General features: G+C 46.9%; 1 protein-coding gene across 3 annotated transcripts in view; it reads right to left on the bottom strand.

The window, feature by feature from the left end:
* The window catches only part of LOC114662809 (SH2 domain-containing adapter protein F-like), a 35089-nt gene that overhangs the window by 8706 nt on the left and 1323 nt on the right, over window positions 1-25060 (bottom strand). For 2 of the 3 annotated variants that reach the window (XM_051935303.1, XM_051935301.1), the window contains exons 2-3: window positions 10957-11566; window positions 3697-3859 (exon numbers count right to left, since the gene is read on the bottom strand). In XM_051935303.1, the coding sequence (XP_051791263.1) occupies window positions 3697-3859; window positions 10957-11292 (499 nt within the window). In that variant the 5' untranslated portion in view covers window positions 11293-11566. The remainder of the gene's footprint in view (window positions 1-3696; window positions 3860-10956; window positions 11567-25060) is intronic. The other variant, XM_051935302.1, reaches the window with a different exon arrangement.

Here is a 25060-nt window from a genome sequence, read left to right as displayed (position 1 = left end):
AATGCCAACAACACTCTTCCACCCAAAATCTCACCCTGCATGTTGGACCTACAGCCTGGCACCTGATCTTAGTGAAGAAGCCCCCCAAAACCCAAACTCACCACCAAACACCTCGCATTCCACAGTATTAAAGAACAAGGGCCTGCTACCACATCACAGTCCAACAGACAGCCAGGGCCAGCTTCACACTCCATGATACCCTGTCCGGCACGGCAGTGGGCAAATGAGCTGGACTTGATTAACTGACTCTGTTCTCCTTACTAGGAAATCCCCCCCAAAGTCCAGCAGGAGGTCCTACCAGCCCTCTGAATCCAGCAGCTGATCAGCTGGTGTGCAAGTAATCTGGAGTCCAGTACCACAACCAGCAAGCCCCCACATATCTCACAGATCAGCATAAAACAGCGTAGTCGGCAAGATCCTCCTACCACCCTCATAGACTCGCATATGACCAACTCCTACATTCCACACCCCAAACACCACTATCAGCATGTTGTTATGACAGTTACCTGCAGTGTAGCCCCTAATTCTGGTCAACTTAAAAAGGAAATTCCTCATCCCTCCATAACAAACCTGACATGCCACTATGGGATGGACAAAAGCCTCCTACCACACTCACAGCTGAGCAGACAACCAACGCTTGAACTCCACAACACTCTGCCCAGCATAGAAGTGGGCAAGAGACCTGGACTTCAGTGTCTGACACTTGTCCACCCACCACGTAGTCCTTCCATGTACCAACAGTCCAGCATGTGGTGGGAAGTAGCCTCCCACCACCGTCACAGTCCAGCAGTTGACCAACTCCAATGCTCACCTGGCCCCCATCTGATCTAGCTGGTCACAGTGTAACGTCCGAATGATTTTCAGTCCAACACTCAACTCCATTTAAATTACCAGAAGGATCCCATACCCCCAGCATTTCACCACACCATAGTACAGATGGCAAAATCCCACCCACTGCCCTCACACGCAAGCATTTGACCAACGACTACAAGACCCCCTCACCATGTCCAGCACCTGAGAGAGCAGGTGGCCGCCTAGAGTATAGCGCCTTACTCCAGTTAACAGACAGTACATGTCGGAAGTGTCATCTTCAGTACCACCACGCTGAGCACTGGTGCCCCCAAGGCTGTGTACTCAGCCCACTGCTGACTCACAACTGGATGGCTGCATACAGCTCTAACGCCCTCATTACATTTGAGGATGATACCACAGTGGGGAGTCTCACCAGCAGTGGAGTCAGCTAACAGAATGGAGATACGACGATTGGCGCTCTCGTGCAAGTGCAACAATTTCTCTCTCTTATTGTGGATAAGACAAAAAAAACAAAAAGAAAGTGGACTGTTGGCATCGGGAAGGCCAGTGCTGCCCACACATTGAGGGCTCTACAGTGGACCTAGTCAAGAGCACCTGGCAGCCAACCTGACTTGGCTAACAAACACCACCTCAATAGCCAGGAGGGCACAGCAGTACCACAACTTCCTTCGATGGCTCAAGAAGACACCCCCTCATTCTCACCACATTCTCCAGGGGACACCATTTAGGGTAGGAGCAGAGGATAGTGCACAGAGCAGAGGAGATCATTGGGACCTCTCTGCCCCCCATGAAGTGTTGCGACTACAAACACTACAGTATTGCTGGGCTCGGAATTGAACGCAGGGGTCTAAAAAACACTCGCATACCCACTCAGACACATACTGGGCCAACGAATACCACACGTCCCCAAGTCCAGACTATCATAATGGTGTGGCCACATCTAGCACGTCATGGTGTGGGGTTACAAGACCCATCCCACCATAACACAAACCCAAAACTCATCACCTGGTGACCCCAAAGACTGGTCAAGAGAAACCAATCCCAGTCACAGCCCCCAACCATGCCACTACCATGGGGTGTTATGCAAATGACTTGAAGGCCAACCTCCTAAAAACTGCCACACTTTCCAGCAAATTCTTCTATCCATCCATCCATCCATTCTCAAGACCACTTTGTCCAACTGAGGAGTGTAGTGAGCTACAGAATATTCCAAAAGCACTGGGTGCAAAGCAGCAGCAAATCCAGGATGGGCCAACAGCACATCCTCTGCCGCCCTGAGTGCACTCTGTTCCAGTGACGGTGCAAACTGTTGGACTGCCCACATCGCCATCTTGTAGACCAGTGTAGTTCCTAAAATGACATCTGATATGTCATATGGTGGGGGACAACCATCACCGCTGCCTCCAACACATACACACCCGTTGGGACGAGGAGGCTGGGCGCCAACACTGATATAGCGCGGTGCCACACCAACCACATGATGAACCACCTCAGGATCCCAAATTAGTGAAGTCATGCAATGGGCAACACCTCAGCACCACACTAGTGGAACAGTGGGAGGTCTTTTCACTGTGGCTGTGGTGCCAATCCTGCCACCAACCAAACTGGAGGACCTGCTCTACAGGTTAACGTCATACCCAGGACGGAGCAGTTACAGGTTGAGGGTCTTGCTTGAGGGCCCAAAGGTGTGGAATCACTTCTGGTGTTTACAGGATTTGAATGGGCAACCTTCTGATTGGCAGCACAGACCCCCTAGCCTCAGAGCCATGCCTTTCCTTGGGGGTCAGCGGCCTACTTTACTAATAAGATTGATCTACACCACCCTGCCCACCTCTGGATAAGAGTTCAAGTGCCCTCCAGCTCCCCATCATGCTCCACCAGACCTTAACCTCCATAAGGGTCTTGCCATGATGAGGCGGGCAACTGACTTGCATGAGCCCTAAAAGAAAAGCGACGGATCAAACCTTCTTAGTGGGCATTCATTTTTCAAACAAATTTAAACAAAATTTTATGGTGCAGACAAAGCCCATGCAGAGAGCAGTCCATCATTGGGCACAGGGTCTCAAGTGGTGTGTACCAACAGTTTGCCCATTTCTCCCCACAGCATACTGGCACCACCCACTCTGACCTTTATAGTAGCTCCCCCTCTCCCCAGAATCATATGTTATGTTTGAATATCAACTCTCAGATCTAATGTATGAATATCATACCAGCTGAAAATCCATGGGGGAGGGGTACCCCCTCCACCCCCTCACTCTCCAGTCAGATGCATGTTCTCATCAGCTCCGAAGGGGGACCACCCCTCCATGCTCCAATCAAGTGTATGAATATCATCATCCCACTCGAAACTCCCAAGGGTTACTGGGATAGGAGACCCCCCAGTCTCCCCACTGCCCTCAATGTGCTCGAAACTGTGATGAGGGGGACCTACCCGAGAGAAGCAGGGGACCCACAGGGACCCCCCCTACCCTCTGATTGACTGAGAAATCAGGAAAATTTTGCAAGGCATCGGGTGGAGACCCAAGAAGTTGACAATACCAAAGTATCAGCTCTTTAGTTACCACTTCAGGCACTAGCTGGGCACCCACAATCCCTCACACACACACACATGCCAGTACCACACCATTGTCACTGGCAATTCCGAGGCATGGGGTGGGCATACAGACTCCCCACAGATAGTGCCCACTCCGAGGATCCGAAAACCAGGATGATGGAGCTGTGAGGCAGACCACTATCCAGCCACTCCTGAAATCACAGATTGACCTTCAGTCTGCATGACCAGAAAGCAACCCCCAAGGGTACATGACGGTGACAAAGCAAAGGATTCTGGGAGAATGACAATTATCTCTTTGCCCTTCTCCCCGTGACACAAGGGATTTGTACCTGTGATGACCCTCTGGGCCTCATACGGCTCCATATATCCGTTGTTCTCAGTCTGAGATTCAGGGTCCTCCTCTGGAGGCCGGGGCCGCACTTCAGGGCAGGCGTCAAAGGGGTCCGAGTAGTCCAAGTCCCCCGAGGCTGGCGGCACAGACGTCACTGCTGTCTGGGATGGACAGAGAGAGGAGACAGAAGCAAAAGTAAATACATTAAATGAGTGAGGATGTATCGATGGAGGATGGCGCCCACCAACACCCCTCAATGCAAGCCCCCCCCCCCCCCCGGTATGCTCGCTCTCTCACTTTCTCTCCTGCCTGGTCCAGATGGGTCAATTCTTTGTTAACGAGACTCACAGATCAATAAGAGAGATAAAGGAGAAACAGACTTCAGGCTGGAGCAGTGCATTGTGGGAGTTGCGGCCACTCATTGACTTGCAGGCCTGCAGGTCTTCATCACATAGAAGAGGGGGGGGGGATTAGGAACGAGTAGCAGCTGTGTAAACACAGCTAGGCCATGACTGGCAGAGAAAGGGGCTATATAGAAACAGACACCCGTCAACCAACTTGAAAAAACATACAAGACAAATGTCAGACAAAGGCAAACAAAACGGAAAATTAATAAACACTCCTGAAAATATGAGGTCATTTAACCACCTGGCCTGCTTCACGTCACACTAGTGAGCGTTAGTGGTAGTGACCAGGGAGAGGGCAACGACCGGAAAAACACTGAGCGCCAGATCTGCCAGGGAGAGGAGCACAAAGGCATCCGGTGCCAGGGCTGTCTGTCGGAGGGCAATGACCAAGAAGGCGTCCAACACCATGTTGACTTGGAAAGAAGACCACAGAGGCGTCCAAGCATTCGTTATGTCAGGAGCAATGACCACAAGAGGCATCAAGTGCCAGATCAGATCCAGATGAACACAAAGTCACCCAGTGCCAGGCCTGTCAGTGTTAATGACCAAGAAGGCGTCCAGCACCACGTCAAAAGAGAACAAGAACCACAAATGTGTCCCTCACTAATCCTGTCAGGAGCAATGACCTCAAAGTCAGCGTCAAGTGTCAGATCAGATCCAGACGGTGGAGCAGATAACCACAAAGTCATCCTGTGCCAGGTTTGTCAGGGGCAACAACCAAAAAGGTCACAAGTACCCGATCAGATCCAGATGACAGAGCAGAAGACCACAAAGTCATCCAATACCAGGGCTTTTAGAGTGAAATAACCAAGAAGGCGTCTAACATCATGTTGACTTGGAAAGAGGACCACAAATGTGTCCATCGTTAATTCTGTCAGGAGCAATGACCACAAAGGCATCAAGCACCAGATCAGATCCAGATGGTGGAGCAGATGACCGCAAAGTCATCCAGTGCCCCGGCGGTCAGAGGGCAATGACCAAGAAGGCGTCCAACACCATGTTGACATGTAAAGAGGACCACAAAGGCGTCTAGTTTTAATTCTGTCAGGAGTAATGACTACAAGAGGCATCAAGTGTCAGATCAGATCCAGATGGTGAACTGGATGACCAGAAAAATCACCCAGTGCCAGGCCTGTCCGAGGCAATGACCAAAAAGGCGCCCAGCATTTGATCAGATCCAAATGACAGAGAAGAAGTCCACAAAGGCAGGAGCAATGACCACAACAGGGATCAAGCGCCAGATCAGATCCAAATGGTGCCTCGGCTGTCAGAGGGCAATGACCAAGAATGCATCTAACACCATGATGACTTGTAAAGAGGCATCTAGCATTAATTCTGTCAGGAACAATGACCATAAGAGGCATCAAGTGCCAGATCAGATCCAGATGGTGGAGTAGATGACCTCAGTCACCCAGTGCCTGGCCTGTCAGTGTTAATGACCAAGAAGGCGTCCAGCACCACGTCAAACGAGAACGAGAACCACAAACGTGTCTATCATTAATTCTGTCAGGAGCAATGACCACAAAGAGGCCGCCATTAATTTAGTCAGAAGCAATGACCAAAAAGGCATCAAGCACCAGCTCAGATCCAGATGGCAGACTAGAAGACCACAAAATCATCCAGTAGCAGGACTTTCAGAGTGCAATGACCAAAAAGGCATCCAACAGCATGGTGGCTTGGAAAGAGGACCACAAATATGTCCATTATTAATTCTGTCAGGAGCAAAGACCACAACAGGGTCAGGCACCAGATCAGATCCAGATGGTACCCCAGCTGTCAGAGGGCAACAACCAAGAAGGTGTCTAACATCATGTTGACTTGTAAAAAGGGCCACAAATGTGTCTAAGCATTCATTCTCTCAGGAGCAAAGACCACAAAGGGATCAACACCAGACCTGGCAGAGGAGATGACCACAAAAGCATACAGTACATGGTCTACCAGAGCATTGCCCTCTATGCACTCCATTATTGTCAGCTTAGATTTTGCTTTTCCAAGCTGGCAAGAGGCCATGACCACAAAAGGTGTCCCCTCCAAGTAATAACCAGAAATGAATTCACCATCTTCTGGTAGGCCAATGACCAAGAACACACCCAGTACCTTGTCTGCAGAGGAAGACGGCTAGAAAGTCATTCAGAGTCAGGTCTGCCAGTGGAGATCAAGAAGTGCCAGGTCTGTCTGGAGGAAGAGCCCATCCAGCACCACAACGCCTAGGTTATGGATGACCACAAAATCATCCAGTGTTAAATCCGTCAGGAGCATCCAGGATTATTTCTATCAAAAGCAATGACCACAAAGACATCAAGCACCAAGTCTACTGGAAGTGAAGACCACAAACATTTTAAGGAGAGATGGACATGAAGGCAATCTGCACCATCTCTGCTGGCTACAATGACCACAAAGCTGTCCAGGGTAAAGTCTCTGTGGTTATCACTATTTAAAGGGATCCCATGTCAGACCATAACGTCTTCCAGCATCAGGGCAAAGATAATGCCAGGACCACAAAGGCGTCCAGTATCAGGCCCCACTGATTACCAACCACAAAAGAATGAATTCAGCCAAACATTTAAAGAAACATCCACAGCCAGGTCTGTCTGGGGGGAGAGGACCACAAAAATCAAGAAGCATCAGGTCTGTTGGGCACGATGACCAAGAAAGTGTCCAGCACCAGGATTGTCATGGAAGTCATTCAGCACCAGGTCTGCTGTGAGCAATGACCACAAAGGCGTCTGGCATTACGTCTGACTGGAGCAGTGACCACGAATGCATCCAGCATCAGCTGTGCCAGGAGCCAAGCAGACTAGTGGCACCTGTGCCAGTGGAGTCTAGCAAAAGAGAGGCGAGATCAGCACTTCTGCCTCAGCGCTGAAAGAAGGGACACTAATTAAGGGCATCAGGTGGCTGCCCCCCCCCCCCCAGAAAGTGGGCGGAGCTTCCAAACCATTCAATCTGCAATTAACTCCACGCTTTCCTGAACATTTTAATCAAGAGACAGAACAATAGGCGGCGATGAAAAGCGGGCAGGCAGAGTGACGGGGGCCACGGTTTGCTACTGCGGGACGGCCAGCACTACAGGGAGGGAGCGGAGGAACCCGCCGAGAAGCATCTGCTGCCTCGAGCGCCATCACCGCCGCGTTCATTCACTTCAGACTGACAGCTTCTGACCACAGCTTGGCTGGAGGCTTCCGAGAGGTGACAGGTGACAGATGGTGGGCAATCAGGGGTCAGAGTGGCGCGTTTACGCCTCGCCGACTAAAAGATGATATCATTTCACAGAAGACGTATGTGGAGAGGCTCTGAATTATTCACGGCCAGAGGAGCGCGCAGGGAATGGCGGAGAACACCACGCGGGGGAGCTGTCATATCGCAGGAGGACTCGGGTTTCAGGACACGTGACTGAACACCAATGTTTAAAGAGATGGGACTTGTGACTGGTGGCCTTTCAGGCTCCCACCCCCTTGTCAGAGGTGACCTAAAAAAAGGGAGCAGCTGCAGTATGATGCCTAACAGAACAGAACCTTGAGATGCCAGTGGATCATCATCACTGCCCAGGGACTGTCCGAGACTGAAAGAGATAAACGCTCCAGCCTCCTACATCGAGCATGGATGGACAGGAAAAGAAGTCCACAGATATGAGGCAGGACATGAGCATGGTGCCATGTATCACCATGTTCAGGATGGGACAACTTCTTCAAGAAGGGGGTTTGCCCAGCAGGTCCTCCAGCCACAAATCCAAAGCATGGCAGGACCAAAGAAGGTAACCCTCCAGAAAACCATATGAGGCAGGATAGAAGATCAGTGCCCTCAAGCCTTAGGACAGCCCAGACCCCCTAAAATAGATTATCCAGAAGGTGACTGAGATGCCCTCCTAGGACAGGGTGAAAGTGTAGGGCCATGAAAGACATGTCCCCTCTGTGCCTGCTCTAAGACAGGCCTTCAAAGAAATGTCCTCCAGCCATCCATTTCATTAGACACAGCTCACTGAGCACTGGCCTGCTACACCACCTTTAGGGGCAAGCAGGTATCTGAGAGGAACACTCAACAAATTAGGTCCTTCAGCCTCCACCCCACAGACAGAAAGAATAAAAAAATAATCAAATCAAAGTGTCATCCAAGGTGGGACACATGACTGGAAACCATTTGCCCCACTAACTACCCCCAAAAAACAGGGCCCTGTCCTGTCCAGCACAGGATACAAGGAGCCTCAGGTCCAGTCCAAGAAGTGGCAAAACTGTAACAAAAAGAGGGACCATATTAATGAGCCCCTCCAGAATCACGCTTAGGACAGAATACACCAGAGAAGAAGTGTCATCCAGTGTCCTCCCAGACTGTAGTGGGACACGAGAGATGTGTCCTTTAGTGCCCCGCTCTGTGATGGTTCCTCAAAGAATTGGCATTAGAAAGAAAATAAGTGTGGCACCCACTAGTACCGTCCTCAGGAAGGAGCAGCCCCAGTGCCCATCTCCAAATAGGCATCCACTACCATAACAGAGCAAGGCACAGTTTGACCAGCATAGGGCTGAAGGAGTCTCAAGATATATGTTGGAGGCCAGAGGGTTCCTCTCTTTCGTTGGTCAAGGTGGACACCACTCTCTGTCCTGCAGATGATCCTAGGAGTGTCCGATCCAGATATGGCATAATAACAAAAAAATGGTGCTCTCCAATGTCTATCCAATCTCAGGTTGCCCTTCAACCACCCCATAAAAAATGTATCCGCATACACAAAAGAGCACCTGATAAGAAAACATATCAGAGTGGCACCCTCCTCAGGAGATGAACAACCCTCCACCGAGGTTATCTCTAATTAGGCCTTTCTCTCGACTTTCTCCAAGGTCTTCTCCCAAATTGGATTTCTTTACCTCCTGCACCAGCTTCAGACCAAAACGGTAGAGGGGTCATCTGAAATATGTGATAAAGCCCTTTTCTGATCATCGCTCCTGACAGAATTAATAATGGCCACTTTTGTGGTCCTGAACCCCCCCTGTCCCCCCCTGTTTGACATGGTGCTGGATGCATTCTTGGTCATTGAAGCCTATAGAGCTGGCAATGGGTGACTCTGTGGTGTTGCAGTTGACCTACAATCGCCAGTCTGTGATATGGCAGGTCCAGAAAACAGGAGTCGTCTGATGTCCATCTAGTCGGAGACAGGATATCCGAGTGTACTCTTTAGCGCCATCTTCAGGATGCCTGTTATTTTTTTTTTGGGTTGGGGCAGGGAGGTATAACGTCCTTGTAAAGAAAAATGGAACCAACACCCAAAGAATCCCAGACACATGCCATAAATGACCAAGTTACCTCGTATACAGCAGGACTTTAAAAGACGTTCAAAATGTGACGATGTTACTTTTGGAGAACCTGGAGAATAGGACTGGCAAGCATGTTGGACTGAATGGCCTGATCTCATCAAAACGGTTCTAATGTTCAAATAATAATAAGAAAAGCTATGGGAGTGGACCCCTCTAAGCACTGTCCTCAGAAAAAGGGCAACCCCCATATCCCCCAGAGGGGTCACCTCCACAAACAAGTGCAAGGCCGGATTTAACCAGGATGGGGACAAAGAAGCCTAAAGAGATCTGTCCTCTAACCTCTGACTGATGAGGTCCACAAAAAAGGGGAGCTTATCACATCTGAGACAGGAGATATGAGTGGGGCACTTCAGCCATCAGGGACCCCCACAAAGGGAAGAAAAGGTGACGTCCAAAAAGAAAATCATAAGAGTGACGCCATCCAGCACCATCTACTACACAGAACGACCGCCCTTCTCAAGCAGCTCATGTCTAACACCGTTTAGCGACATGAGCATGGGAAAGGTGCTATACTGTATAAATAAAATGTATTATTATTATGTCTAAGGCTGGATTTGTCCAGGATGGTCCAAGGAGCCTTCAGCCTTAAATTCCAGATAAGACAAAACCAAAAAAAAAAAAAACAGGATGTCTATCCAATCTGGAGACTGAAGTTCCAAACCAAAACCAAAAAATGTGCTACCTTGCATGGAAAAGGCGCTATATAAATAACATTTATTATTATTACTAATTATTGCTATTATTATTATTATTACTACTATTATTATATCTTAGGCTGGATATCTCCAGGGTGGGGACAAGTAATTCACATCATTCAACTCCAGATACGGCAGGACCAAAATAACAAATGTTCCTAAAATGTCCATATAACCTGGAGTCATGGACTCCAATCCAGGACCAAATTTGAGTCACCTTGAGCATAGAGAAGGTTCCATATAAATAAAATATAATAATAAATAATAATAATAATAATTATAATGGCTTCAGGACAGAGCAACCTAAACGAAAAAACTGAGCAGACCCTGTTCAAAAAGGCGGACAGAATACAAAAAGCCCCAGCTTTCCAATTCTAGAAATGACAAAACTGAAAATGGCACCCTTAGAACTTTCATCTGATTGTAGTTGTGCCCTCTTTAATCTTTGGGATGGGATGTGCATTCTAAGAGGGATGTCCTACAGTACCGAGGCTGTGATGAAACAAGAGGTCAAAAAGATTGGGCACAAGGGTGGCACCCTTGAGGAATATCTCCAAGAGAGAATAAACCCTCCATCCTAAATAGGAACACAAGGGAAGCACAAGAACCTGTTCAGGACTCATGTAAAGTGCAGGCCACTTGGCCAGAGGCCTTAAAGGAAAATTCGACTTGTCTACCTCTGAGGAGGTGCAGCAGCTGGACCCTCCAGAATCTAACTGAAGAAGTGATGCCCTCAGACCGTTCAAGCAGAGCTGTCAAGACACCCCCCCACCCCCCCACACACACACCGGTCAAGGCAGGGTACCCCTTGCCCAAAAGTTTCGAGTTCTCCCAACCCCAAACATGGACTTACCAGTTCAACTTTGGGCTGGTCTGCTGGCGGCACCGTGGCCAAGATCTTGCAGCGGTTCAGCTCCTGGGAGTCCACCTTGATGAGACGATGCTTTGGGGAGAAGAACTTTGTGTCCAAGGAGCCGGCCTTGACCGGAGAGCCAAGTGGTGGGATGTCTGACTGTCCACCATCCAATCGGGGCTTGTTCTCAGCATCCTCATATGGATCTTCAAAGTCCAGGTTCTTCTGGGCTCGGTAAGCCTTGAGGATTTCACTCTCTGTGTAATCCGGCTTGGGTGGTTGGGGGGGCACCCGGCGGCTACCGAAGTTCAGGTAGTCTCTGAGCCACTTGGCCATGGCCCCCCAGGCGTTAGATACAAACTGTATGATTTAGACTCGGTGGGACTACGGCATAGGAGTAGGAAGAGCTGGAATGTCAAACTTCGGAGTTGTGGGGCCACCTGGATCAGCTCTGGAAATCCCACCAAGAAAGGGGGGGGGGGGTGTGTGGGGGCCGGGGACGGAGTGGGATAAAGCGGTGGAAAATTTAAACTCCAGGAGAAAGCTGATCCCAGTTGAGGATGGGGTGGCAGGCGCTGGGTGCTGTGCAGGTCTGGAATCGCCAGCTGGGCTTGAGGAGAAGAAGAAGAAGGGGGAGGGAAGGGAAAAAAATGACAAAAAAAAAAAATGAAATCACACAAAAGCAACATGTGAACCCGCAGACGCTGGAGCTGCTGATGTGATGCAAACTGACACCAAAGCTCCAGAATCATTCATGTAGGCCTAATCCCTCCTTCCAGGGTGTCAGTAAGTGCGATTAATACATTATTCCAGTGTGCGGCTCTCCTACAATAAAAGGCACATTCCAGCAGCCTCCATCCATCCATCCATCCAGCCTCCTTTATACATTAGGACATTAGGAGACCCCCTCACACACACGATAAAGTACCATTTTTATTATATGGCCACCTTCCTCTTTCTAAAAGTCTGCCCATTAGGTCATATAGGGCCTGATACTGTATATATTTTTAATAAATAATCAGACACAATATGACCAAAAGGGCAGATTGTTTAAAAAGGGGAACTGGATGCATAATAAAATTGATAGAGATAGAGATATAGATAGATAGATTTTGGTGTAGTAGGCAGGATAAGATAGATACTGTAGATAGGGGAACTGGATGCATAATAAAAATGATAGAGTATGGTATAGTAGGCAGGATAAGATAGATGTGAAAGGCACTATATGATAGATAGATAGATAGATATGAAAGGCACTATATGATAGATAGATAGATAGATAGATAGATAGATAGATAGGAAAGGCACTATATAATAGATAGATAGATAGATAGACAGATAGATATGAAAGGCACTATATGATAGATAGATAGATAGATAGATAGATAGATAGATAGATAGATAGATAGATAGATAGATAGATAGATAGATAGATAGATGTGAAAGGCACTATATAATACAACGATAGATGAAGGGAAATGAAGGGGATGATTAAGCATCCCAGTCTAACACCAAGTCAATGAAGCATCAGGGATATCAGTCTGTCCAGTTAGGAAGCTTAACTGATTGTGAATCATCTTCAGCTGCTTTGGTGCAAATGAAAAGTGACAACAGGTGACCTGGAGGGTCAACAGCAAGACAGCCCTCAAACAGGGAAAGGTTTTGCAGGTGGTGGGCACAGATAATTGCTCTCTCCTTATCCTTCTGACTGATTCTTCTCTAGTTTTGTGTTTTGCTAGTGTCCTTGTCACTACTGGTAGCATACCTGCAGCGGATTCAGGTGGCACTGGTAATCCAGCTCCTCCCGGATGGCACATCCATACATGCCAGTACAAGAAGGTTTGCTGTGTCTCCCAGCAGCATCTCATGGAGGAGATACCAGGAGACATGTGGGCCAGTTAATGGCATCAATGTCTTTGTCATTCAGGAAGTGCTTACACACTCTGGGCCACAAGAGGCTGGGCATTGTCCTGTGCCAGGAGGAGCCCCAGGGCCCACTGCACAAGCGTTAAGTCTGACAATGGATCTGAGAATTTCATCCCAGTACCTAACAGCAGTCAGGTTACAGCTGCCTGTGCAACCCTCCATGGAAATGCCTCTCTAGACCTCCCTAGCTCAGCGTTTCTCAACCTTTAAGTATTTGCGACCCGAATTTTCATAACAGTTTTAATCACACCCCCCTAATGTTTTTTTGAAACCCTAATAAAATGTATTCCTATATTTTTTGCTGCTGATACACCACTACAAGTTTAAAATTTTCCTATGAATAGTGAAATTACGCCACATACGGCAACATTCGCGCCCCCTTTTTTGTTACTTCAGGGGGCACGCCCCACAGTTTGAGAACCGCTGCCCTAGATACAGTTAGGTCCATAAATATTTGGACAGAGACAACTTTTTTCTAATTTTGGTTCTGTACATTACCACAATGAATTTTAAATGAAACAACTCAGATGCAGTTGAAGTGCAGACTTTCAGCTTTAATTCAGTGGGGTGAACAAAACGATTGCATAAAAATGTGAGGCAACTAAAGCATTTTTTTAACACAATCCCTTCATTTCAGGGGCTCAAAAGTAATTGGACAATTGACTCAAAGGCTATTTCATGAGCAGGTGTGGTCAAGTCCGTCATTATGTCATTATCAATTAAACAGATAAAAGGCCTGGAGTTGATTTGAGGTGTGGTGCTTGCATGTGGAAGATTTTGCTGTGAACAGACAACATGTGGTCAGAGGAGCTCTCCATGCAGGTGAAAGAAGCCATCCTTAAGCTGCGAAAACAGAAAAAACCCATCCGAGAAATTGCTACAATATTACGAGTGGCAAAATCTACAGTTTGGTACATCCTGAGAAAGAAAGCAAGCACTGGTGAACTCAGCAACGCAAAAAGACCTGGACGTCCACGGAAGACAACAGTGGTGGATGATCACAGAATCATTTCCATGGTGAAGAGAAACCCCTTCACAACAGCCAACCAAGTGAACAACACTCTCCAGGGGGCAGGCGTATCGATATCCAAGTCTACCATAAAGAGAAGACTGCATGAAAGTAAATACAGAGGGTGGACTGCAAGGTGCAAGCCACTCATAAGCCTCAAGAATAGAAAGGCTAGATTGGACTTTGCTAAAGAACATCTAAAAAAGCCAGCACAGTTCTGGAAAAACATTCTTTGGACAGATGAAACCAAGATCAACCTCTACCAGAATGATGGCAAGAAAAAAGTATGGAGAAGGCGTGGAGCAGCTCATTATCCAAAGCATAGCACATCATCTGTAAAACACGGTGGAGGCAGTGTGATGGCTTGGGCGTGCATGGCTGCTGGTGGCACTGGGACACTAGTGTTTATTGATTATGTGACACAGGACAGAAGCAGCTGAATGAATTCCGAGGTGTTCAGAGACATACTGTCTGCTCAAATCCAGCTAAATGCAGTCAAATTGATTGGGCGGAGTTTCATGATACAGATGGACAATGACCCAAAACATACAGCCAAAGCAACCCAGGAGTTTATTAAAGCAAAGAAGTGGAAAATTCTTGAATGGCCAAGTCAGTCACCTGATCTTAACCCAATTGAGCAGGCACTTCTCTTGTTGAAGACTAAACTGCAGACAGAAAGGCCCACAAACAAACAGCAACTGAAAGCCGCTGCAGTAAAGGCCTGGCAGAGCATTAAAAAGGAGGAAACCCAGCATCTGGTGGTGTCCAGGAGTTCAAGACTTCAGGCTGTCATTGCCAGCAAAGGGTTTTCAACCAAGTATTAGAAATGAACATTTTATTTCCAGTTATTTAATTTGTCCAATTACTTTTGAGCCCCTGAAATGAAGGGATTGTGTTAATAAAATGCTTTAGTTGCCTCACATTTTTATGCAATCGTTTTGTTCACCCCACTGAATTAAAGCTGAAAGTCTGCACTTCAACTGCATCTGAGTTGTTTCATTTAAAATTCATTGTGGTGATGTACAGAACCAAAAATAGAAAAAAGTTGTCTCTGTCCAAATATTTATGGACCTAACTGTAGATAGATTACATAGGATGGCAGTGTAACACAGGGTTTCAAGTCCAAAGTCTTAACCACTAAGGTTTTGGGTTCAAATCCCACTACTGACACCATGTGACCCTGAGCAAGTCATTTCACCTGCCTGGACTCCAATTAGACAAACGAAGGAAACAGAACCGACTGTATATTGCCACGCATGGACGTCGGAGGATCACCTTTTGGGCTCTGTCGAGGTGTGCAATAACCTGCTGGGTCGAGAGGCGGCGCCATCACTAACATTGTCTTCTCCTTCTCTCCCTGCAGCACCGAGAAACCGCCCAGTTGTGGCACCTGACTCCGCCCCTTCCGGTTCCCCGGCCTTCCAGAAGGAGGCGTCACTTTGGCAGGAGCGACCCGCCAGGTGAAGCTCCCGAGCAGACTGACCCTAATCCACGGCTACAGCCAGAATCTTTGCTTTGTTATTTGAAACCCAACAGGCAGGAGCTCGAATGCCTCAGGAGTGTTTTCTTTTGTTTTGGAACTTAATGTGAATTAAGTGGGATGACCCAGTTGGCGCTCCACATTTTCGGTGGTAACCTGTCATTCCTGCGCTCGGGCACAATGTCTTAAAAGCGAACTCACTGATGTGGACTCTGCATGTTCTCCCTGTGCCTCTGCAGGATTTTCTTCTGCTATTACGGCTTTCTTTTCTGTAGTCCCCAACACTGCGAGTGGCAGGTGGATTGTCACATCTAAATTGTCCCCAGCATGTGCACTGTAATGGGCTGGCGCTTGGTCTGCAGTTGGATCCTGCCTTGCACCCATTCGGTGACCCTAAGCATATGCACATGCGTCTGTATGGCTACCACATGATGGGGTTTTCAGTCCAGTTTGGATTTCCGCCACATCTGAAAGACATGCATGGACGCCTGCTGAGAGTCTGCACTGAATGATGGGCTGGGTGCCAGTCTTGTGCCCGATGCTCCTGGGATGAACAGCGGATCTTTACTGCGCTTTACCAGATGAGCCAGTTAAGAATGGATAGATAAACAAATTCAAGGAAGCCCTTGATGTCAACCATTGCAGTACAAGTAATGATACTTCACCTTCAGCACACTTGACAATTTTAAATGGATAAATTTGCCATCTTTGCCCATCAAAAGGTCAAAGATCTGCAAATTTCTTAAAAATCCAAACCTGAAATCTCTCCTTCCTAGAAGTGTGCATAGTGCCAGACTTGTAGGTTTAGGGGGGACAACTTCAGGGCTTGGATGATTGCAATTGCACTCCAAACCACAGGGTGGCACTGTCACTTAATGCCTCATCTCTTCCTCCTGCTGCAGATACGATGATTGACAGATCCATCACCAATGAGGGCGCTTCTGGTTTCTGGCCACCTGAACCCGCCTCTTCCACTTCCCGTCCAACTTTGACTTGCATGTGAATCGGACTACTTATGTTTATTTTCTATTTTTTGATTTGCTTTAAGATCTTGCAATTATACTTCTGTGCCCCAACCATTCGTGAACCCTGTTGCTTTGCTCTTACAATCTATATACTGTATATACCAGTTGGTTGTTATTTTTACAGGGTGGCACGGTGGTGCAGGACTTGAGCTCCATTCGACGTGTACTCCCCGTCCCAAGACCTGCGACTGCTGAGCCACCCGAGGTCACACATCTCGCTTCAGCAACGATGACAACCGTCTCTAAAAGAGTGTGCAGTCTAACTGGGTTTTTGCCCCGTGGCAGCCTGGCATCCTGTCTAGAACTGGATGTGCCCATTGCCTATTGAATTGGTTTCAGTTGTATGTGACCCTCCACTGGACAAGTGGGTTTTAAAAATGAATTGACAGATGGCTGGCTGGACAGATGGATGGATGGCAGTGAAGTTGCTCAAGCCAGTGCTGAAAGGCGCTATAAAACTCGGGTGTCTCGTTTTCCTCTTTCTCCATTGCAACTCAAGCTGATGTGACATTCTGTGTCTTCTAGCCGTCGGGTACGTCACACTTGCCGCTGGACCCTGTCAGGTGACACAACTGAACCCTGCTAGACATCTTCATTCTCTTTGTATCTTGGTGGTTTCTTTCTTTCTTTTTTCTTTTTTGCAAGTGCCAATTTTTGGATGGTGGCACACCGGTTGCTGCTGCTGCTCACGACCAATGTTCAAGTACCAGCTGTGCCACACTCTGTGTGGAGTTTAATGCCCATCTCCAGGCGTGTTAAGAGTAATGATGGGAGTTTGCGCCCTCAGACGGGCTGGCACTGCCTTCCAGGACTTGTGCAGACCCCCACTATGCTATAATGGAAGGAGGATGGACAGGGGGGTGCATAGTCTTTGTGCCTGGTGGTCTGTTCAGAGCTCAGCAGTGGAATGAAGAGCGTTTACAGTCACTTCATGCCGTCACCCTGTGCCCTCTCAAGTCAGGGTGGTGGGGAGGGTGAAGCCCATCCTGGCAGCACCAGGTACAAAGCAGGACCCAACGTTGGATCCCTGTCAATTATATTTTAGTAAACATTATCGGCTGAAACCAGCTTATTGGAAATCAGGCATGGGATTTGCAGAGCTTATTCAGCAGCAATGGGCACAGAATGCCAGTCGAGCGCCAGGCTGACTGATGCACACACCCATTTAGTGTCATTTTAGAATTGGCAATGGATATAGTTAGTGATACTGGGTAGAAAGGCAGACCACCAATAGATACTGGGGTCCTCACCCGCCCCGCATTTCCTGAAGGCAAAGAAGGTGTGAGCAAATGAAGGGTCGCCACTCTTTAAATGGGTACAACTGTGGGATGCCAACCAATTTGTCTAGCACTCGTTAAACGTCGAGTGCTACGTCTCATTTTCACTTTCACCCTCCTCTCACTTAATTGACATTTTAGACGACAACGGGTATTAAAGTTCACTTCTGGGCACAACAGCGTCTGCTCTTTAGAACCCACAAGCAGACTCCTCAGATCAGAACTGGACCCAAACCTGTCCATCCATCTTCTAGCCCTGCCTTTCAGCATCTGAGGCTGACTGTCCTCCGTCCGTCCATCCATTTTCTAATCTGCTTGTCCAGGTCAGGGTCGCAGGTAGTCAGGCCTCTCCAAGCCCTCTTTGTAAGGAACCCCAAAAATTGGCACACTGGTCTGCTAACACACATGCCCACTCACAGGGGGGCCGACCTAACCTGCGAGTACCCATGTGGGCACATTGGGTGGGTTAGGGGCGGTCATGTAATCTCTACACACTTGGCGACCAGGCTATTTGATCCCAGGACTGTGGATCTGTAAGCAATTGGGGTCCTCACTTTGCAACCCTCAGGTGGGAAGGCACAACCCACAATGGAGACAGAAAGGGCCCATTTAGTCAAATTAAAATGAGACTTTAGCGTCGGGCGCTTCAGAAGTGAGGCCACTTGAAGAGGATTTGAACCTGCTGTCCGCGTGTCACCTTCTTATTTAATCATCCATAACTTCCCTTACTTTGTTAATACACACCACTGTCATAGAGCATCATTAAGCCTACTTAAGATGAATCGGGGTGGGGGGGCAGAGGAGGCTGCAGCCCATCCTAGGAGGCATGGGCCAGGGTGCCAGTCCAACACAGACAGTCACCTATAGTGGGCCAATTTGGACCAAAAAAAAAAAAAACAACTGAGGCGGACACAAAAACATCAACTGAACACCACGTTTGGACCGGGGATGCAACGGCACTAACTGCTGAGCCACCGCAGCCCTTAACATACAAAAAGGGAACTTCTGATACAAAGAACGACTAATCACTCACGGGCACGCAGGCAACTGTGCACCCCAGTTTTACAACACCAAACGCCAATCTCAGATGGCAAAAGCCCTTCTTTATATTAGGTTTGACTTTCATAATGCAACATAACGTAGTATAATATAACGTAACGCAATAGGTCATACCAGTAATGGCGCACTGCACGATAACTTGCAGTGAATACACGCTCTTTCTTTCTCTGTACGTTTAGCATTCGTTTGCTCAGAGGTTGATGCCCTTGAGCAGCTCTTCTTGTCTCCACCCTAGCGGCTCGCTTCTTCTTCTCTTTCGTCGGCATCTTTTCGCGTTAAAACTGATTGTGTTGCAATGACTTCGTATGTTTTCTTTAATGTTTCACTTAAGTTGGCACTTAAGTCAATTCAATTCCACCCGGGGGAGGTAAACGTTAACATTATTCAAAGTTATTGTCTGTTTTTACCTGCATTGTTATTACTCTTTAATTTAATATTTGTTTTTTGTATCAGTATGCTGCTGCTGGAGTATGTGAATTTCCCCTTGGGATTAATAAAGTATCTATCTATTATATAGCACCTTTTATGTCCATTTATCTATTATATAGTGCCTTTCATATCTATCTATCTATCTATCATGTAGCACCTTTTATGTCCATTTATCTATTATATAGTGCCTTTCATATCTATCTATCTATCTATCATGTAGCACCATTTATGTCAATTTATCTATTATATAGTGCCTTTCATATCTATCTATCTATCTATCTATCTATCTATCTATCTATCATGTAGCACCATTTATGTCAATTTATCTATTATATAGTGCCTTTCATATCTATCTATCTATTATATAGCACCTTTTATGTCAATTTATCTATTATATGGTGCCTTTCAGATCTATCTATCTATCATGTAGCACCTTTTATGTCCATTTATCTATTATATAGTGCCTTTCATATCTATCTATCTATCATGTAGCACCATTTATGTCAATTTATCTATTATATAGTGCCTTTCATATCTATCTATCTATCTATCTATCATGTAGCACCATTTATGTCAATTTATCTATTATATAGTGCCTTTCATATCTATCTATCTATTATATAGCACCTTTTATGTCAATTTATCTATTATATAGTGCCTTTCATATCTATCTATCTATCATGTAGCACCATTTATGTCAATTTATCTATTATATAGTGCCTTTCATATCTATCTATCTATTATATAGCACCTTTTATGTCCATTTATCTATTATATAGTGCCTTTCATATCTATCTATCTATTATATAGCACCTTTTATGTCCATTTATCTATTATATAGTGCCTTTCATATCTATCTAAGTCTTCAATCTGCCTCAAGAATGATTTAAAATATGAAGAGGTAGCTGAAGTGACGGCGAAGGTGGTAGGGATGAGAACGGCGCCTGTAAGCATGTGCCGCATGGCCGCCCTGCTGCACGCTGCTGAGAGATGATTCTACAATAAAAATTAAAATAAAAAGAGGAACAACCATGGAGGTCAATCATCACCCCAAAGCGGACAGTAGACGTCACGTTGTATATGTGTACCAAATTTCAGGTCAATACGTCAAACGGTTTGCGAGCTAAAGGTGATTTAAAATCCTGGACAGACAAACGGACAACCACGGTAGCGTATTATATAGAAAGATAACATAATATAACACAACATAATGTAATACATTGCAATGCAACCCAACATGACGTAATATAACATAATAACATACCATAATCTAACATAAATGTAATGAATTATTATTATTATGACATAACACAATATAACGTAACATAATCTAACATAAATGTAATGAGTTTGATTTGTCTTTAATTTGTTTGGTTATAAATTGATCTATTTGTATGGAATGATTACAATAAAAATTAATAAAATATATTAAAATAAATAAATAAATGTAATGAGTTATTATTATATTACACAATATAATGTAACACAACATTCCAATTCCGAGTCATGAGACCTCACTTATGGACCCGAATTCACCTTTAGACAGGAATCCCCACTCACTGCCCCCACTTTGGGATGCACCCTGCGCCCCCGCTGCCCACCTTTTAGTTCACCCTGTCATTGTGGCCGTCCTCCTATCAAACCAGAAACTTCCCGCTCCCCCACCGGTCCTAATATAGAACTCAATGCATTACATAATACATTTACTTTTTAAGACCCCCATTTGTAGGGCAGCACGGTGGCGCAGTGGGTAGCGCTGCTACCTCGCAGTTAGGAGACCTCTGTTCGCTTCCCGGGTCCTCCCTGCGTGGAGTTTGCATGTTCTCCCCGTGTCTGCGTGGGTTTCCTCCCACAGAACAAAGACACGCAGGTTAGGTGGATTGGCGATTCTAAATTGGCCCTAGTTTGTGCTTGGTGTGTGTCCTGCGGTGGGTTGGCACCCTGCCCAGGATTGGTTCCTGCCTTGTGCCCTGTGTTGGCTGGGATTGGATTAAGCAGACCCCCGTGACCCTGTGTTCGGATTCAACGGGTTGGAATATGGATGGATGGACCCCCCATTTGTTGACATAGCAACTTTCCCTTCAGATAACATTCTTAAGCTCACCCAAATCAATTCGGGCTCAGTCTCGGGTGCAGGTGCGAGTCCATTGTGGGGACCCCCCTCACAGACACTGGGACAGTCTAAAAGGGGCCATTTCACTATGCCACGTGTCCTTGGCGTACAGCAGGAAAAAGCCCACCTTGTAACACTGAGCCCCTCTTGCTTTATAATCTAGTAGTTAAAGTTTACGTTTGTGGGGATGCCACCCTTTACAATTAACACTGCCCTCGTTGTTGTTTTGTTTTTTTTTTTTTCAATAAAGCGTGTACCCCTGTGTGCCAAGCCAAGACTGACTTTTTATGAGGTGATGGCCCTTTGCTTTACATTTGAAATTAAATTCCACTTTACATTACAAGATGGGCTGCGGTGGGTTGGCACCCTGCCCGGGATTGGTTCCTGCCTTGTGCCCTGTGTTGGCTGGGATTGGCTCCGGCAGACCCCCGTGACCCTGTGTTCGGATTCAGCGGGTTGGAGAATGGATGGATGGATGGATGGATTACAAGATGGGTGGCATGGTGGCGTAGTGGGTAGCGCAGCTGCCTCGCAGTTAGGAGACCTGCGGGTTCGCTTCCCGGGTCCTCCCTGTGTGGAGTTTCCATGTTCTCCCCGTGTCTGCGTGGGTTTCCTCCCACAGTCCAAAGACATGCAGGTTAGGTGCATTGGTGATCCGAAATTGTCCCGTGTGTGTGCCTTGCGGTGGGCTGGCATCCTGCCCGGGATTTGTTTCCTGCCTTGCGCCGTGTGTTGACTGGGATCCAGCAGACCCCCGTGACCCTGTAGTTAGGATATAGCAGGATGGATAATGGATGGACATTACAAGATATTCCTTTTAAATTGTTTTTCTGGCTACAATCACCAAGGGTTCAAATCCCTTTGTATTGAAATAAGAGTCGCCTTTTATCACGTATTGTAAGTCCAGCTTTCTACATTCTTAAAACTAAAGGTGCCAGGGCAGTTCTTTAGAGTGGCACCATTTCTGGCTCCTAAAAGAACCACCCAGGTGACGTTTCCAGAGTTCACCTCCACATCTTTAGATCTGTAGCAGACTTCATTGACGGCCCTGCCTGGCAGATGACAGATCTGTGAAATGTCGCCCACTTCCTGATTTTCGGGCTCTTTCTCTATTTATTTATTCATTCATTCATGCAAACCGAGTTCAGGTTTTCCTGATCCGTTTGTCTCCTGCTGGGTAGCCCACTCTACATTAAAGATTTTTTGCTTAATCCACATAATGAGAAGCTTTTTCAAAAATCGATTTCATATGCAAAAATAAAATCCTTTGGCTTAGTCGAGCAAGGGGTCTGCGAGGGGCCACACGACCCAATAAAGAACCAGAGGTGATCAAAGCCATATGTCTGTGGGGTGGGCACGAGGAGAACATGCAAACCCCACATGGACGGAGATTCCCGTAAAGACCACCTTTCTAATATTATTGCCATTTTCATAGGACAACAACCCTTCATAAGTATAGCCCCCTATTTAGGTCACCTCTTTATTTTAATAAATGCAAGACGCCCTTATGTGTTAACCCAACATGGACTCATTCACTCCTCCATTCATTCTTCACTGTTCATCCAAGACCAGGACATGGGGAGGGGGGTGGTGGCAACATTCTTAGTGGTGAGGCCCACGTGTCCTAACCCCCCCAGTCACACTTGCCAACTCATAATATGGGACCCCCAATGTGTTCCCAGGTCATTTGGGAGATATAATCCTCCCAGCGAGCCCTGGGGTCTCCTCCCAGCTGCTTGTGCCCATAAAACCTCCACAGGGTGGCAAATCCAAATCAGACATCTCGATGTTGGAGGGTCAGCAGCTCCAATTCCAGATTCTTCCCGGATGTCCGCACGTCTCACCCGATCTCTAAGGGACGGCCCTGCCACCCTGCCCAGGGAGCTCGTTTCGGCCGCTTGTACCCGCACTCTCGTTCTGCCAGTCATGCAGTAACATTTGAGAATAAATTCCACTTTAGATTACGAGATAACATTTTCTCTTTCTTTCTTTCTCAATTGTTTTGCTGACTGGGATCGTCTCCCCACGCACCCTTGGGTTCAGATCCCTTTATACTGAAATAAGAGTCGCCTTTTGATCACGTATTCTAAGCCCGTAAATAAAGGTGCCAAGGTGGGATGCCATAAGGGGAAGCATTTCTGGCTTCCAAAAGAGCCATCCAGGTGAAGGTTCCCGAGATCGCTTCTCCATTTCTTCATCTCCATACAGCCGATGACAGGTTGGCGAGACTCCAGTGGGCGCCTCGTTTTTAAAAGGCTGCTGCCGCATACAACAACGCAGCAAACTTCAGGTTTTCTTGATCCGTTCGTATCCTGCTAGACATTAACTCTTTGAGGGCTGAATATTTTTTCCCCCAAAAGCAATGGTTTCACTCAGAAATCAACATAAAACGTCTGTTGCTGCATGCTGTGGCTGTCAGATTGCCAAGAATGAGCGGCTTGCTTGCTGCCAGGTTGTCTTTGCATGGCTGGGACATGGTCGCAGTGCATTACAATCTGGTTTCTACCTCTTATCATTGTTAAGTGATAAGTTCTCCCTGGCGGACATTCTCAGTACCACGACTAGCTGGGAACCGATCAGCTGAAGCTGGAACCTCACAATCATCTTCGATCGCTTGAATCAAAAACTTGAGTCCAGCAAGTCATAGTCCAGTTCAGAGATAATAGGCAACAATGTCGTCCACAGAGTATTATGCTTTACACATTCGCTTTAATCTCTCACCAAATGTCAGTGCCATTTTTGCTGTTGTGTGCACCTTGCTACTCACGAGAGTGCAGGGAATCTCAGTCAAACCAATGAATCTAACTTTCTTTCTAGCAACGAGAGTCCAACTAAAACGTAACGGTGGGTTTGGTCACAGTTTACAGGTGATCACCATCATCAACTCCTCCTTTGGACAAAAGTCAACATCAGGCCTGAAAGAGTTAAAAATGGCTGTTTTGTCCACGCATTAGGAGTCACGGCAAAGACCAAAGCCCCCCCCCCAACTTCAAATGCAGAACTAAACTGCACTTTATCAAGCAATGAGGACCGCAAACAACCCAGTAAAGTGCCATCATTAAAACGTGCCACCTGCCACGGTGGAGACCAGGTACATTTGCCCCCCCCCCGACCCCATTGTCAAAATCAGGGGGATATTGTAACACACTAATTCAGTGGGTTTTGTTGTTGAGCAAAACTCACAATAAAATTGGATTTTCTCCAGAATTCGAGTTAACTCGTAGTTGGCAGTCACCATGTTCAAAAAAAAAATAGTGCCAGTTACACCTAAGCTGTGGGGCTTTGGAGTGCAGGAGGCAAACCCACACTGGCATCGAGTCCCCTTGAAGCCCACCTATTCCATTATTAAGTAAGCTTCATTTGCTGATTGCTTTATACCGTAAATGAAGTTCACCAGCGATGGCCTGGCGCCCCGTCCAGTGTTTGTTCCTGCGCTAGCTGGGATAGACCCCAGCAGACCCCCGGACTCCCTGTTCAGGACTAAGCAGGTCAGACATTGACTGACTGACAATTAAAGTTTGGTTTCACACCTTTTATCATTCTAGCCACCCCCTTTAAAATAAAAGGGGGTATGTTTGCGGTGACAATCCCTTGCAATACTTTTGTAAATTAAATGCCACTTTACACTACTAGATATCCCTTTCCCCCTCCACATCTTTGCCACCAGACTCGCCTCCCAAACAGCTCAGGTTTAGATCCGTTTATATTCAAATGAGAGTCACCTTTTGATCACATAATGCAGGCGCCCTCCGTCAAGGTCCACGCTAAGGTGGTCGGCTCTCTTTT

Source organism: Erpetoichthys calabaricus, chromosome 12, assembly GCF_900747795.2.
Source record: "Erpetoichthys calabaricus chromosome 12, fErpCal1.3, whole genome shotgun sequence".
NCBI lineage: Eukaryota > Metazoa > Chordata > Cladistia > Polypteriformes > Polypteridae > Erpetoichthys > Erpetoichthys calabaricus.
Note: the sequence above shows the minus strand (reverse complement) of the source record. Positions and strands in the feature narration are given on the sequence as shown.